The sequence below is a fragment of the Heloderma suspectum genome, chromosome 3 (genome assembly GCF_057233095.1).
Source record: "Heloderma suspectum isolate Gila_16-S chromosome 3, 16-S_ref, whole genome shotgun sequence".
NCBI classification, from domain to species: domain Eukaryota; kingdom Metazoa; phylum Chordata; class Lepidosauria; order Squamata; family Helodermatidae; genus Heloderma; species Heloderma suspectum.
This window is the reverse complement of record NC_139460.1, coordinates 263,176,482-263,193,145: the sequence shown is the minus strand read 5'-3', so window position 1 is coordinate 263,193,145 and position 16,664 is coordinate 263,176,482. Positions and strand designations below refer to the sequence as shown.

The window sequence follows — 16,664 nt, the reverse complement described above, 5'->3', positions numbered from 1 at the left end:
AGATCTCCTGTATTTTCCCGCTTCTTCCATATTTTCTTACAGCAGAACATCTGCCGCCCTTAAAAGGCACAGAAGCCTTGCCATGGGAGGGAGGGAGTGGGTGGAAAGGGAAGCCACCCTTATGTATTTATTATTAAGTTTATATCCCGGATTCCCAGAAAATCGTCAGCATGCAATGCTCCGCAGGAAGGTAACAACAAAAGACAAAAACAATACAAGTCATCCATCAAAAATCACAATGAAGGCCGCAGCATTTTTATTTTTTTAAAGAAATCAGTAATGAGCAAAAACTCAACATTAAAAAAACTAAGATCATGGCATCTGGCCCCATCACTTCCTGCCATATAGAAGGGGAAGAAATGGAAGCAGTGACAGATTTTATTTTCTTGGGCTCCAAGATCACAGCAGACGGTGACTGTAGCCATGAAATTAAAAGACGCTTGCTCCTGGGGAGGAAAGCTATGGCACATCTAGACAGCATAGTAAGAAGCAGAGACATCACCTTGCCGACAAAGGTCCGTCTAATCAAAGCTATGGTTTTCCCAGTAGTAATGTATGGCTGTGAGAGCTGGACTATAAGGAAGGCTGAGCGCCGAAGAATTGATGCCTTCGAACTGTGGTGCTGGAGAAGACTCTTACGAGTCCCCTGGACTGCAAGGAGGTCAAATCAGTCCATCCTAAAGGAAATCAACCCTGAGTGCTCATTGGAAGGACAGATAATGAAGCTGAAGCTCAAATATTTTGGCCACCTAATGCGAAGAGAAAACTCTCTGGAAAAGACCCTGATGCTGGGAAAGACTGAAGGCAAAAGGAGAAGGGGGCGGCAGAGGAAGAGATGGCTAGATAGCATCACCGTTGCAATGAATATGGACTTGAGCACACTCCGGGGGAGAGCGGAGGGCAGGAAGGCCCGGCGTGCTATGGTCCATGGGGTCACGAAGAGTCGGACACGACTGAACGACTGAACAACAAACGAGCAAAAAAAAAGGAAGAAAAATACTAAACACAAAAAAAACCCTTTCCCGGTGGCTTTAAAAAGTTTAATAATATCACATTAACAATTGTGTGTGTGTGTGTGTGTGTGTGTGAGAGAGAGAGAGAGAGAGAGAGACGGGGGGAGGGGAATAAAAAGCTCTTCAGCAATTTGCAAGAGAGCTCGGCCAGCTCCCTCCGTCCAGCGCATCAGGTTTCCCGACAGCGGCAGCCTCCGGCTTCAGGGAGCAGGGAAGGCTGTCGGAGGGGGCCGCCGCCTGGGCTGCCACGGAAGGGCCAGGCCAGCGCCCCCTCCAGCTCTCGGCTTCGCCCAACGCCCGCCCCTTCTCCGCTCTCCGCCTGCGCAGCCGCGCCCCTCCGACGCCCTGACAGAGGACGGAGCTGATGGCGGCTGCGCGCTGCAGGCGGCGGCCTCGCTGAGCGTTGGGTTGGCTGATGCTGAGGGACCGCCAGCGGCGGCCTTCCGGGGTGTCTTGAGCCAGCCGGTGAGTCGCGCAGCTGGAGCCGGAGCTCTGCTTTTCGGTCTCCCGGGAGGAGGGGCAGGGCGGGCGCGTGTGGGGGGCGAGCGCCCCCTCTGGCGCGGGCTCGACTCTGGCTCCCGCGCAAGACGGCTGGCTCGAGGCAGTTGCCCCCAAGAGAGCCTGCTAAGTTTGCTGACTGTAGAACTTCGCCCGGGCTCCGGGACCCGAAGGGAGCGAAATGTCCCAGGAATACCCGCCTCCACCCAGATCCGAGCCAACCGTGTTTACTTGGAAGAAAGACCATGGATCCATTTTCGGTTAACTTAATTACAAGTCAGCATGCTTAAATCTGCAGCCCTGCGGAGCAGTCTTAACTGTGGTTTACTCGGAAGCTCCCCACATGGATTTCAGTGGGACTTTGGAGTCCACGTGCAGCCCAGTCCTATGTAGAGTTGCACGATCCTGTTCCCATGGATTTCAACTGGCTTAAGCATGCCTAACTAGCTCTGCATAAGGATGGGCTGTTAGGAGCGCAGCCATTCAGTCTCATGTTATTCTTGCTCAGAAATACAATCCACAGTGGCACTTTTTCCCACGTGCACACGGGATTGGAGCACTGTGTCTGATAAGGCTAGTCCCAAAGGCCAACTCACTGAGTTGTGAGAGTGGTGGTATGGCAGGCAAGTTTTTTGTTATAAAGCATTGATGGAGTGCCGTATCTTAATGCTCAATTGTCCCCAGTCAGGCTTGTTCTGCAGACCTTCACAAAGTTGGTGCCTGATGGCCCTGAAGATAACTTCCATTAGGTGAGGACAGGGAGGTAGGGCAGCTGCTTTGCAAACTAGCATGCCATATTGACTCTCTGATTTTGGATATTTGTACCCATCTCTATGTAGCCCTGGCATAATATGCCTTAGAAACGCTGTATTTTGTAGAAATTCATTGGGGCAGTAGTTTGTACACCCCTCCTTAAGGAATTGGTTAACAATAGCTTGAGCTGTCAACTTGATGTTTTACCAATGTCTTCGGTGGTTGTGAGATTATAAAGAACTTAAGATACGAAATTAGAAAATAAAATACAATGCCTTATGGAATAGAACATGCTGGAAAACTGAATGGAAAGAAAATACTGCTTTCACTGTCTAAAACAGTTTTTATTTAACAGGGGTAACTGAACAGGCTGAGAAAACTGAGAAGCCTGCAACTGAGGTGCAGTGACATTAGAGGGAAATCAGATTCTTTATCTCTGACACATCTGAGGTAAAATATTGCTGAGAGTTTTTTGTTTGTTTATAATAGCTTTCCAATATCTTTCTGTGTGTGATATGTTGGCAATGGCATATATATATTTCACATGTGTGCACACTTTCCTGAGGAAAATGAGCAGGAAAAAGAAGGTTTCTACTTGTGCTGGGACTGAAGAAATGGTTTGCAGGATTGGAGACCTATTAGAGGCTCTGCGTAGACATGCACACCCACAAACACACCATTAAACTTGAGGCTGCATACAGATAACTTTTCAGAGTCTTGGAGGCTATAGTATAGAGGTGTCACTGCCTGTAGTACGCAGTTTTATTTCAACTTGTTGTTTATCCTCTCAGTCTGTTGTTTATCCTATCAGTCTCTGGTCAAATAGGTTTTCAAGGATTTTTTTTAGCACTTCAAGCTATACCCTGGAAAAGCCACATAGAGGCATAATTGGCACTGCATCGGTAGATGTTTTTTGTGTGACCGTTGCTTATGTTGGTTTGGTGGTGCTTATGATGAATGACAACACACCTTCTCTCCCTCATGCTCAGATCATTTTAGGGACTGTGTTAAAGCTTTTTTAAAGGCTTTTTTGGATCAAAGCAGTGCGATTCAGAATCAGGTTTGAATGAGCTGAACCACTTCATAGATCAGGGCTGGGCAACCTGTGACCCTCCAGTTGTTGCTGTATTCCAACTTCTGTCAGCCCAGCATGGCCAATGTTCCGGGGTTGACAGACCTAGAGTTCAACATCATCTGGGGCAGAATCCAATGGGGTGTGTATACCCCTGCCAGTTCCGCCCCACCAATTTCCTTTCGCAAGCATTGGGTCCTGGCAGTTCCATTGTGCAAGCAGGACCCACCATTTCTGTCCTTATGTGAGCTCTGCCAACCTGCCTCCTTCCAGAAATGAGCATTTCCATTTGTTTCAGGTTGCCCTGGGTTGCCATTGTGCAAGCATTGGGGGCTGCTCGCGCAGTGGAATTGGCAGAGTGTAATACAATCAGCAGGGGCATAAGTGCCCAGTGGATTCTGCCCTAGGGAGCAGCAGATCACCCACCCCGTCATAGATCTCAGTAGCATTAAGGAAACAGTTGAGACATACTCTTATTTTGTTCCAAGTTGGGGGGTTGGCTTCCTCTATGATGTGACCTTAGAGATGAGAAGTTTTTCAAGATGTTTGAATTTATTTTTTGGTGTGGTGTTGTTTTCTCTTCCCTCAAGTGAAGAGGGCAGACATGTCAGGAATCAAGAGGACTCTAGAAGAGATGGACCCAGACTATGAGGAGATCTCAGTTGTGCATACAAATAAACGTCACAAAGCAGCTGAACAATCAGGTAGAAATTTGCTTTAAAGTTCAGATGGGGGGGGGTTGCCTTTTTTCTTTCACACCAACTTACATTAATTTCAGTACTTATTTGTTGAGAAATTGAGAAGTTTGGTTGATAGATCAAGAGACACCTTTCCTCATTTCATTAAAAAAAATTACTATATCCAGATGGCACTTGAACTGAAACAATAATACTTGGTATTTATATAGCAGTTTTTTCACGTGTTCTCTGGCTTCCCTCCCAATGCAAATAGATTTGAGGGTGGGAGATATTTTCATTGAAACCGTGGTATGGGAGGATAGGGGTTTTTTTGTTTGTTTTTTTAAAATCACCTGTAGCACAATCATGATCCTGCTACACACAGAGATGGCATTTATACATGTTGCACAAACACTTAAAGGCCAAGCTACACATTTATCATAGTAGATTGGTCCATATATGGATTGCTTCAACTTCATGTCCGAATAGGCTCTTGATGAAGATCTCTTGAAATGGGTTGAGTGGCTGTTGAGCCCCTGTTACTCCTGGGTTTCTTTTCAGCAATCTTTGGATTTTTTTTTAATCAAAGCAGTTATTATCTTGTGGTTCATAAATTATTTCTGTATTATTTAATATCTATTTGTATATTATAACATCTGCATATTATCTAACAGCCTATATGATGTTCTGATGGTTATATTCTTTGCTGCTGATTTTATCTCAGTTTTATTCTGTACTGTTTTTGTTTTAATATTCATACTGTATGTTTTAATGTATTGTCCACCACCCAGAGAACTTTGGTTATTAGGCAGTTTAAAAGTACAATAAGGGAGCAATCCTATCTAGATAGGTGGCCACCTCCAAACTCGGAGGTGACCGCCTATCCAGTGCAGGGCAGGAGAAGCACAAAGGGGATCGTTCCCTCCACACTTCTCCTGTCCTGCTTTTTCTCCCGGGAGGACGGAGTGGGGAAGGAGGCTGCTGTGTCATACAGGATGTTACATAAACTCTCCCTGCCCCGGAATGCCCCCAGCCGTGCCCCTTTCCGGCCGCTCCGCACTCCTCTTGCGAGTGCAGAGGACAGGGCTGTTCCACGCCGCTTCAGAGCCAACACGGAAGGGGGGGAGGTCAGTTCTCTAGGAACCGACCTCGGACTGTGGGCTGCGAGGTTGGTTCCCGGAAAACACCATATCCTATGACCGTCTAGCCACTGTCTAGCGGCCATAGGATTGCTCCCTCCATGAATAAATATAAACATTCACTTCTTCTGTTCGGTTATGCTTGGTCTCTTCAATCAGACATTAAAATAATGAGCATTTTTACCCTTTTTTGCACACATTTTCCAGGCACAAGTAGGGAATTGTAATATTAGCAATCCCCTTAAGTTTCTTTCACATAAGAATCTTCTTCCTCTTTGTGGGCTCTTCTTTATAGCTCGAGATGCTGCAGTGCTGAAGATTGAGGCAATTATCAAAGAGCAATTTTCAGTAGAAATGAAGAATAAAGAACATGAAATTGAAGTTATAGATCAGGTATACAGTTCTCATACTTATTGTTTATTGGGGTGGGAAGAAGTGGTTTTTTGCAGTCACAATACTTCATAACAGGAGTTTCATCTCCCCTTTATGTAGCGCCTGATTGAGGCAAGAAGAATGATGGATAAACTGCGTGCCTGCATTGTTGCAAACTACTATGCTTCTGCTGGTCTCCTTAAAGTTGGAGAGGTAAACACTAATGCAACCAGAGCATGTGAACCCAAAAAGGATGTACTGACTTGGCAAAACATGAAGATTGTCTTGACGTATTCTCAAACGCTTGGCATACATATTTTGAAACGCAGTCCATGAAAGCTGTGAGGAGAGCTTCTTCTAGACTGTCTCCAAGTGTTTGTCAGATTACGCTTTAGATTAGTTTGGGTTTTCAACTAGTCAGATAACATCAGCCCATTAACTAATACTTTAAGGTGACAGTCTCTGAATATTAGTGATGTTTGAAGGTGTTTAATGAAAAGAGGTTTCTTTTGGCTCTAGCACACCATTTTCTTGTTTGGGGGACAAACCAGTCCTTGGGTCCAGACATACCTAAAGTAGTTCCCTTTCTTTCTTTCTTTCTTTCTTTCTTTCTTCCTTCCTTCCTTCCTTCCTTCCTTCCTTCCTTCCACTCTTCCCCACTCTCTGTTTTTTCTTTTCTCCCCCCCCTTTTTTTTTTTACTCCTGTACATTTGTTTGATTTGAGAGTGGGGGGATTCTATATGTGTAGTTGATCTATATGTTGTAGATGCTGATTGCTGATAAGCGGGTAAGGTTATTATTTTTTTAATGTAGTGTATGGGTAATTTTAGGGAGGTGTGGTTGTGTGGGGGACCTTGATTGATGCTATTTCTCTGTATAAAAAAAAACCCTAAGGGAACAATCCTGTGGCCACTAGACACTGTCTAGAAGGCCATTGGATTTTTTCAGTTTTTGGGAACCAAGGTCAGAGCCAGGGCTCCGAACATTGTACCCAGAAACTGTGCTCCCTCCCTGTGCTTCTCTCCACACCGTCTATGTCTCCGTGCTCGGAAATGGAGCGCAGAGATGAGGGAAAGGGGGCAGTCCTGGGGGTGGAGAGGGAAGGAGCCGGCGGAAGCTGCTTTATGCAGCTTCCTGTACCCTCCGCAGCCTCCTTCCCTCCCCGAAGCTGCAACTAGACAGCCAAAATCAGCCACCCTGCATTGGATACTCAACAGCCTCTGACTTTGGAGGCTGCTGACTCTCTCAATAGCATTGCGCCCTAATACACTTCAAGTAAACCAACATAAAACAATGCCTTCTTCACTGAACATCTGAACAGCCATGATCTTAAAACCAGGTTCAAAATCCAGTTTAGGTTTGTAGCTAATAAATTGAAACTAGGCAACTCATTTAACTTCGTCACAGTTGAAAGCAATTGGAACACTGTAGCCTTATATCGTGTAGCCTTGGACCCACATTGGTTAATTTTATTTGTTTTAATTTTATTAAATTATTAGGGGTTGTATTAAAGACTCGGTACAACCCCCAAAGAGGGGCTAGCCTCTATTCCTGTGATGTGATTCTTCTCATAAGAAAGAATGGCAAATAAAGAGCTGCATTTGGGCAAAGGTGAGCAGAAGGCAGATCCAGATCCACTGGTAGATCTCTAGGAGATTTGCAGTAGATTGCCAAGGATTTCTGGTTCCCCACTGTTTAATGAGAGCAGCAACAAAATGACTCTACCTTGCCCTAAATTATACTGCGAAATGAAGAAAGCTTCAGGAGACCAGGTGTGGATTTTTGTGTGGAAGGGCTGTGAGCTCTGTTCAGTTCTGATACTTAAAACAAATTCTTGGGCTTGGAACTCTTTGATTCTGTATGTTTGTCTTTCACATCAGGTTCCAGTTGGTGGATCTCCAGGTTCTATTAAAAAAAAAAGTAGACCTCACAGGCCTTAAAACTGCCTGCTCCTGCCCCTAATAGTGTGTTTGCAGATCACACAGACACATTGCGTCCCCCAGGAATCCCTGTAGTATACACCTCTGCATACCTTGGCTGTTGTCATGATGGACATTTTGCTAGTAAAGGATAAAACCAACTCTTAATACTAGCATGGCTTACTTGACAACTGAAAAAAAATCAGTAGGAGCGTGCCTCAAGGGTTTTTAAAAATAAATTAAGTGTTTTCCTAAATCCAGAGAGAGTGAGCCAACTAGACAGGTTTCCCATAAGCATGATGCTGTCTCCTTTTATGGTCCATGTTAGCGTACAAAATAGTGTGAATCCACTGGCTTTTAGAAGAGCTGTCCTGTTGATAATGTGTGTGTTGCCAGCTGACCTGCTTGTTGCTCATACTCCTTTTGATATTCAGTCGGGGACTGTAGCTCAGTGGTACACCACCTGCTTTGCATGCAGAAGGTCGTAGATTAAACATCTGGCATCTTCTGTTAAGAGGATCAGGTAGTGGGTGATCAGAAAGATCACAGCCCAAAACTCTGGAAACCTACTGCCAGTTGGAGTAGAAAATGGTGGTCTGAATGGATAAATTACCTGAGCTAGTATTAGGCAGCTTCCTATGTTATTATGTTACTTTCCATTGTATTTGGTTCTAATTCTGAGCAGAATTGAAATGCTGTACGTGCTGTGTTATTTCAGGGAACCAAGGCCTGTGATCCTATGGTTTTTAACCACCCGTCCATCAAGAAGTTTTTGGAATCTCCATCCAGATCATCATCTCCTGCTAATCAGGGGTCGGAAACCCTATCAGTTAACCATTCAGAGAGTGAATCATCTCAACACATGGACTATATGATGGGAAAGGACAATGGTAATCTAGATGCAGAAGAGAGATTGTCAAACAAGCACGACCAGAGACTGAGCAAGAGTCCTGAACAGGTAAAATGAGACTCTGGTGTTGAGATAAGGTGGGAAGGAAAAAATAAAGTTATCTTGTATTGGAGAGCAGGCATAGCAAATATAGTGTTGGTTTCTGCTACACCTTCCAAACCTCACAGAGATTGTTTCCCTCAATAGGGGGCAGGGGAGGGGAGAGCGTTGTTAGCACTACTGCAAAGAAAAGGATCAATTAAAGATGTATTGCTTGTTGCTACCTATTTCCTGCTGGTGTAGCATTATGTACAGTGCTAATTTCAAAATTGCTATGCTGTGGTTTTGGCTTCATTATTTTTAACATTATACAGCTCCAACTTAACACATTTTGCAGCTTTTAACACCTTCAGAGCAGAGAGAGGGCAGGAAGCAGTTTCTTTCCACCCAAAAGTACCCTCTTTTTGAACCTAGTGAGAGAACAGTTGCTTTTCCTTAGAGAAATGGAAACAAATGTAAATTTCCCAATATTAGTGGACCCAGGCCTCCTTTTGATTAGGCAGAAAAATCCTTTCACAGAGGACCTTGGCCCTATGTGACATTTTTGGTTCCTCTGCAGTTCTGTATCTCCATACCCCCTAACAGTGCAAGCCTAGCTTAACTTCCAGGTTGGAGCATCAGCACAGGCCCAGCCCCGGAGGAGTGAGGGGTATGGGCAGGCATCTGTAGAGGGCCCAGAGGTAAAGAAAGGGTCTCACACTGACCCTGCCAAGCTGCTGTGGCAGTGGCTTCTCTTCAGCCTGTTGCAGTCCTCCTCCTCTTCGCCCAGCTGGCTCCGCTGGCAAAAGGATGTGCTGCAACATCCAGCTGGAAAAGCCTGCATGGCCTGCACTGCTCCATTTCAAAGTAAAACATTTTTTAAAAACCCTACGTTTGAGTAGCTGCAGTCTGAACCAATCAGGTGCTGCCTTTGAGGAGGACAGTCAATGAGGGCACAGGAGTGGTGAGAAGACTGTTCCTTTGGCAGATGCCCGCCCATTCTTGTCAGTTGAGCCTTTCTACCGCCCTTCTTCTGGCAACCCGCTATTTCCCTTTTCCTGCCTGGCCATCAGGCTGTAGGGCAGGGGCACAGAACTTGAGGCCTAGGGGCCAAATCTGGCCTTCTGGAGATTCTCAGAAGGCCTTGTACCCTTCCCCTGGCACCACCCCCTTTCCCTCAAGCTCTAATCATTTAGTGGTTTCCTGACTTTTGTGCAGTTCTCTCTGCATTCTAAAAGGTTGAAATGCCTCTTCTGAGGCTTAGTTACTAGCAGTAACAGCTTTAAGCTAACATATGCTGGTATTTTGGCCATGCCCCTTTTTCCCGCCACTGGAATGTGGTCCCTGAGAGCTTTGCCAAAATGGAATTTTGCCTTCAGGTGGAAAGAGTTTCTGCACCCCTCCTGTACAGCGGGGAGGGATAGATCGCTCTTGCTGGGAGTCTGAACTTGGCAAGGGCCTATCCCTGCCTTAGATGCTTGTAAAAACAAGACTTTCTCTCCCTACTTGTAGCCAACCAGTGGTGCGTACACTGGATTCTCCTTCCTCCATCCAGTAGGAAGTATGGTCTTTCAAAAAACAGCTTTGGGGCTGCACTAGGAAGCATTTGGCTGCCATGTCCTCTCTAGAACCAGCCTTTCTCCTATCTGCCTGGGCCAGACATTGAAAGCATGGTCTTTGTGTCTCGTTCTGTGAACTTTCCTATTTTTTTATTGTACTAAGCTGGAGGCATTTTACAATATTTGTGCTGGTGGCTTTTATCTTCATGTATTGCAGACAGGTGCGTGGGCGCAGCCTTATTTACTTTTTTAACTTCAAAAGGTAAATCATAGCTGTTTTTTCCAGCATCAGGGGAAACTGTTGAGAGTAAATATGTGTGTTTATGTGGATTTCTAAACATTTCATCCTCAGGGCTCTTCTGGTGTTGGAAGAGATCGCAAAGTGGGGCTGAGAAATGCTGGTCTCTCGAAAGAGGAGTATTCACGGCTGTTTGTGAAGAAAACCATAGTGGTTGGCAACGTCTCCAAGTTAGTATTTGAAGTCTTGTGTGTTCTTTTCACCATCAAGCCAAAATGGGGCAGTGGTCTATGGTTTGTGGCTGTTCTTGCTAGCCAAACCAAAAATTATAGTCACCAGCCCCCTCATCCCGCTGCAAGACCCCTCTCCACTGCCTCCCCACTGGCCTTTCCTGGGAGGCTGGATTGGAGGGGCACTGACCTCTTCTGACTAGTGTTGCCCGCCCCACCCCCTTGCATACAGGGAGGGGAAGTGTACCAGATCAGGTGGTGCTGGTTGGAGGTGTGTCACACCAATACCTCTTCCCCCCCAGCAGGAAAGGCCAGTGGGCAAGCAGCGAAGCAACCCAATGGAGGTTAGGAGCAGGGGAATATGTAGTAGAGGAACCTCCACTTCCTAAGCCCAGCTGACCTCACACCAGCCCAGGCAAAAGGGGGGGTGGGGGGTGGCTTTTTTCCTCTCCCACTTTCTGCGTGTACTTGGTTAGCCTTAAAAAAAAACAAAAAACTCCTTCCCTTTGGTTAACTCTGCCAGCTCCAGGGCTGGCCTGATTCCCCACCCTTTACTGGGAACACATTGGGGGAATGAGAGGGCTTCTCTGATCTGCCCTGACACGACTCTTTTCACCCGTTACTGCTGTCAGAGCAGTGATGACAGAGGAGTTTTCTGCTGCTGCAAGGAGGCCTCCAGCAGCATAGCTCCCTCTCCAACCATCCACAACAGCCAGCAGCTCTTTAGCCACCCTTTCCGTGAAGTAAGGACTGCTCCCGTGGTATTTCAAAAGAGGGGGAGTGGAATTAATTTTGGTGATACTTTCCCCCCTGCCAGATACATTCCTCCTGATAAGAGAGAAGAGAACGACCAGTCCACTCATAAATGGATGGTGTATGTACGAGGGTCCCGCCGAGAGCCCAGCATCGATCATTTTGTTAAGAAAGTCTGGTTCTTCCTTCATCCCAGCTACAAACCAAACGATCTTGTAGAAGTCAGGTAACCAAGCTTTCACTGAAATGTCCATTTTGCCCCAACTGAGTGACATGTTTTCAGAAGCTCAGTGACTGTTCTGTAACTCCCTTCTAATCTCTGGGATCTCTCCCTGATGTTGGGTTTTTTCCCTCAGTGAGCCAGTGGAAGGTATCTACCATTGCATATTTATTTTGTGCAGTAACGGCATGACAGAATGGATAGCAAATTGTGCCTGGAGCAGGACAACCCATGTGTGTTGTTGGGCTGAATAGTCAGCCCACAACTTCATGAACCCTTTCACAGAGTTTGGCACACCCCAAGGACCAAACATAGTTGCCAAGCAAGCTGTAGCTGTAGTCACCTAACACCAATTAGCTTGCCCTGGGAGGATGCTGATTTTTGAAAGAAGGAAGTGCACGTTGGACACTACTTAACTTCACTACCTTGCTGGGTGTGCATATCTTTATCTCTTTCCCTGTTCCCCTCAAGCCTCTTAAGCAGCCCCCCCCCCCTTTGAAGGGCTATGAGTGCCCCTTCTCTTTAACTTCTTAAGGGCCCAAGTCCTTGCCTATTCCAAAGCATAAGCGTGGGGCTTCCAACATGGGCACTGATGGTGCACAGATACCTCTCTTAGTGTCCATCAGGCTTCCTGCCCCCTCCTGAGTTTTATTTTTATTTTTTAGATTTTTATTTTTTTACTGACAGGCTGGCATGTTGCAAAGCAAAGTAATGGCTTCCACCGCCATCTTGATTTCCAAGAATGCCTCTGGGACCCATGTGAGACCCAGAGGCATTCTTTGAAAATGGTGGGTGGCTGCAGTCCAATGAGCTTAGCCCCCCAGAAAAAAGAAAAAAAGTAGGCTGGGGGGTGGTAGCAAGTATCCTGGGGAGGCTAGAGGGGTCAGGGAGTAAGGAAGGTGGTGTTTCTGTGCGGTGTGTATGTTTTGCCTTTTTGTGTGTTTGGTGTGTGTGTGTTAGCTTGTTTGGTTTGTTCAGGTAGGTGGTGTGGATAGGTGTTTTGCCTTTGTATGTGTTTGTGTTTCTCTGAGCACCACCAGTTTCTCTTATGTGAAATGGCCATTTCGTTGTGCTTTGTGGGAGTGAAGTAACTTTCCCAAGAACCTAATTACAAGGCAGAGGTGGAGTCTGAACTCCAACATAAAAAGCCACTCTTTCGAACCTGGAATTTTCTGCCCCAGCACTCATATCCCAGAAGGCAAACTGATGAGGCACAGAGACAAGTAACTTGGCAGAGGAACTAAATGCAAGACAGAGGTGGAGTCTGAGCCCCAAACGCCAAATCACACATTTTCACCAGTTTGCCTTCTGGGAAATGGGTGTTTGTGACTGTCCACACACCCATGGGAGCCATTTTGTGAATGGGAAAGCCCCCATGGCAGCCACAGCACTCTCTCGAAATTCCAAATGTGCCCATCGACCCAAAAAGGTATAAGGCCTACATGCATCCAGAAGCCTGTGGCTTGCCTGGCCCCAGTGCCAGACTAGGGGGATGTATAGATGGCTCAGCAAACCTCCTCTGATGACCATTGCTGGTGTCTGACAGTTGAACGCCATTGTCTTGATGAACTCTGGCCATTGACTGATAGTCTTGCTATACCAGGTTTCTCTCTCTCACGTGCACGCACACACACGGTGTCCATAAATACTCTTATTGCCAGTGTGGTGTAGTGGCAAGAGTGTTGGACTGGGAGCTGGGAGAGCCGGGTTCTAGTCCCCACTTGGCCATGGAAGCTCACTGGGTGACTTTGGGCCAGTCACAGACTCTCAGCCCAACCTACCTCACAGGGTTGTTGTTGTAAGGATAAAATGGAGAGGAGGAGGATAATGTAAGCCACCTTGGGTTCCTTGCAAGAGGAAAAAAGGCGGGATATAAATGCAATAAATAAATTAAATAAATAAAAATGGCCCTGATAACTTTCACAAGGAAGCCACATCACAGCCAACATGGCTTTCCAGCAAATGGACCCTAGTAACTGGACCGTTAAATGCACCATATGAAAAAAAAATCCTTTGGGTTGGTGCATAAGTTCTATTCCCTTCTATTTGTTCATGTTGTTGTCCCCCAGATGCACAATGATGACATCTGGGGACTGAAGATTGCTGCTCCGTGTCCACGAAAGGGAAGCTGTGCTCAGTAGATATGGCACTTGCCAAGCCATTTGATGCAGACCTCCATGTCAGCCCCAGCTGTTCCCCTCTGCTTGTTGCCATAGACTTTCAGTGCACCAAGTGGGAAATGCTCTGGCAAGGATGAATAAAAATTGATGTTTAAAAAAAATTGGATTTTTAAAAATTTACATCAGGTTTGTTGCATTTAAATTGATTTGTTTGATATTTTTTTAAATACTATATTTCTCTCTTAATTAAAACAAGAGCATTGTCACAATTAAATCTCATCATAAACATGCTAAACCTATACTTACAGTTCCATAAATACGAAGTTTCCTACTAATCAAACATGGGCATTAATTTCATTTTTTCATCGCATGGAAATGACTGTGTCCAGTTTGACTACCAGCTCTTGCTTCTTGAAAGTTCTTTCAGTTTCTCTGACTAAAGTCCTATGTGCAAAGACACGGGCTAGATGTTGTTCTGTACTTACGCGGGAGTGGAGTTGGGCCAAGCAACGCAGAGGAGTTAAGATGGAAAGGCAATGTCCCGGTTCGCATGACGCACCAGAGCTCACCATGGGTTATCTAAGCCACGGTGAGCCATGGCGTGTGCCAGGCGTTATTTGACTATGCCACCCCTGATCAGGAGTTATCATGTCATGTGACCATCAGGAGTTATGCAAGGGTTAAACAACAAGCCGAGGGTTGTTTAACCTAGTGGACAGTTTCAGACTCCCTTGATTGAGGGTTGCATATTCAAAATGGCTTCCAGCACATGCCACGGCTCATCAAGGGTTAAATAACCCATGATGGGCTGTCGTATCATGCGAACCAGCCCAATATAGTAGGGTAGATAAAAACTGATGCTTTAAAAAAATTCCAAAAATAGGGTTTAAGAACATTTAAATGTGGTTTTTTCCAGCCCAGAAACTATCAAACCTTGCTTTGACCTATCAGTCACGGGCATTTCGTTTTTGTTTGCTACTTGGTTTTTTGTGAGGGCAGGGCTGCACTAGGAAGAAAAAGACAAGCCAAAATTGTCCAGTGTGCATCTTCCTGTATTCTCATACTAAGGCTGCAATCTTATACCTGCTTACCTGGGAGTAAGCCATAACTTATTTATGAGGAGACATGTATAGGATTTACCTGAAACTGTCATGGATGCTGATCATAAGGAAGACCCTATATGGGAATATTTTAAAGGCATTCCTTCTATAGGTAAAAAAGGAAAGCGTGTGAAATATATGCAGTGAGACAAAGAGATGCAAAGCATGCTTTAAGAATGAAACAGCGTAAGTACTACTCTATTTAATTGTAAATTAATGTGGTTTAGTGGTCACATTTGCACCACTGTTCAGGAAATATATGAAAAAGTTTCAGTGGGAAATCTGATTTAAATCAGTGCTTTAAATCAACCTTTTTTCTTGCTGATTTAAGTAATTGATTTAAATTGCCTTGAAAATGCAGATCCAAACAGCCAGCTTTCTTGCTGCAGTCCCTACTGTTGAGGAGGCAAATTAAGAGACTATGATCAATAATAATTAATGTAAGAAAAGAAAATGTGAATGATTTCACCGCCGTTTGTTGTAGGGCGTAGAAACCTGATGAACATTTAGCCTTTATCTATGCAGTGCCTTGATCTTTTCAACACAGCAAACTGCAGAAGCTACACTGATATTAAAAGAGTGCCTACAGCTAAGAAATGTAGGTATTTCCTCTTCGAAATCTACTTCTTAACTACTTGGAAAAGTAGGTGCTGGGTTTGGAGCAGTTGTTGATGTCCACATAAGCTGGGTGGAGTCAGCATTTGTGGAGGACTATTTTTTCAATCCGCATATTTCTTTGTGGGGAGGGTGTATAAGTTCTCCCTAGCCAACTCCTTGTGGCGGCAGGCAAAATCTACTTAAACCTTTCCACACCATCTGTTTCTCCACTCAGAATCACCTCTTCCCCACACTGTACCTGTTTTATGCATGTTTACCCAGCAAGCAGGAAAAGCACTTGGGTGAGTGGGGACATATTGAGCAGAAAACAGATGCCCATCCCCCACTGTTTCTCCATGCAAAATTGCAATTTCCTATGGCTGTTTTTCTTTGTGTATAGTGCTTAGATATGTATTTTTTATCACATTTATATCCTATCATTTTTCCTCCTAGAAGGTATTATTTGGCTATATGGAATGCCTTCCCCAGAAAGGCTTGCCTGGTGTTTACATTGTAGTCTTTTTGAAGGCAGGTGAAGAGCGTTTTATTATCTTGGGCTTTTAAGTTTTATAAATTGTGTTAGGGTGCAATCCTGTGGAGATAGTTGTCAGCCTCCGAAGTCGGAGGCTGACGACTATCCAGTGCAGGGTGTCCAGAGCACAACCTCCTCGCCTCCGTGCTCCGGCCTCCCTGCATTTTGAGGGCTAGACAGGTGATTTCACCTGTCTAGCCAGGGAGCTTCAGAGCGGGAAGGTGGGGAGGCCATGCAGCTCATAGGAAGCTGTGTAACATGACTTCTGCGGTCTCCTCCCCACCCCCAGGATGGCCCCCTTTCCACTGTCTCTGTGCTCTGTTTCTGAGCATGGAGACATAGCCAGCATGGAGGTAACCACGCCAGCTATGCAGGGAAGGGGGCGGGGAGCGCAGTTCTGGGAACTGAGGTTGGAACATTGGCTCCAACGTCAGTTCCCAGAAAGTGAAAAATCCTATGGCCCTCTAGACAAGGTCTAGTGGCCATAACATTGCTCCCTTAATGCATTTTTAGATCTTTGCAGTGCTGCTGGCTTTTGCTCTGGTATTTACTCTGGTTTTATTCCATTTTAAATTTAAGGTTTTTATATTATGCTTTACTATGTTACTGTGTTTTGTTTTGTGAACCACCCAGAGAGTTTCAGCTATTGGGCGGTATAGAAATGTAATAAATAAATATAGTTCAGCAATTTGGGAACATCTTGGGCCCCGATGTTCTCATCATGAGCTTGCTAAAGTCTTTCTGGAATCAAATAGTCAGACTGCTAAGATTAAGGAGGCTTGAAAAGTCTGAGTAGTACGTTCAGTACTAGAGGTTACTTCTCTGGCACTGTCTCAGTTGTTGCAAGTACTTTAGTATCTCCATGGTGACTCTTTACTGCTCTTCCTCCTGACAAAGGCCTAGCTACTTTTCCTTCAGCTCCTCCCCCAAGCTTAAAAGTATCT

The 16,664-nt window shown here is 45.3% G+C and overlaps 1 protein-coding gene across 5 annotated transcripts in view; it reads left to right on the top strand.

Annotated features, from left to right (window-relative positions):
- Positions 1–1,360: 1,360 nt before the first annotated feature.
- The window catches only part of YEATS2 (YEATS domain containing 2), a 58,277-nt gene continuing 42,973 nt past the window's right edge, over positions 1,361–16,664 (top strand). For 4 of the 5 annotated variants that reach the window (XR_014789531.1, XM_084846700.1, XM_084846699.1 and 1 more), the window contains exons 1-8: positions 1,361–1,478; positions 2,620–2,714; positions 3,927–4,040; positions 5,448–5,545; positions 5,645–5,737; positions 8,162–8,401; positions 10,283–10,398; positions 11,216–11,377. Coding sequence is in view for 4 of the 5 variants with exons in the window: in XM_084846700.1 (XP_084702826.1) it covers positions 3,941–4,040; positions 5,448–5,545; positions 5,645–5,737; positions 8,162–8,401; positions 10,283–10,398; positions 11,216–11,377 (809 nt within the window). In the remaining variant the exon portion in view is untranslated. The remainder of the gene's footprint in view (positions 1,479–2,619; positions 2,715–3,926; positions 4,041–5,447; positions 5,546–5,644; positions 5,738–8,161; positions 8,402–10,282; positions 10,399–11,215; positions 11,378–16,664) is intronic. The other variant, XM_084846698.1, reaches the window with a different exon arrangement.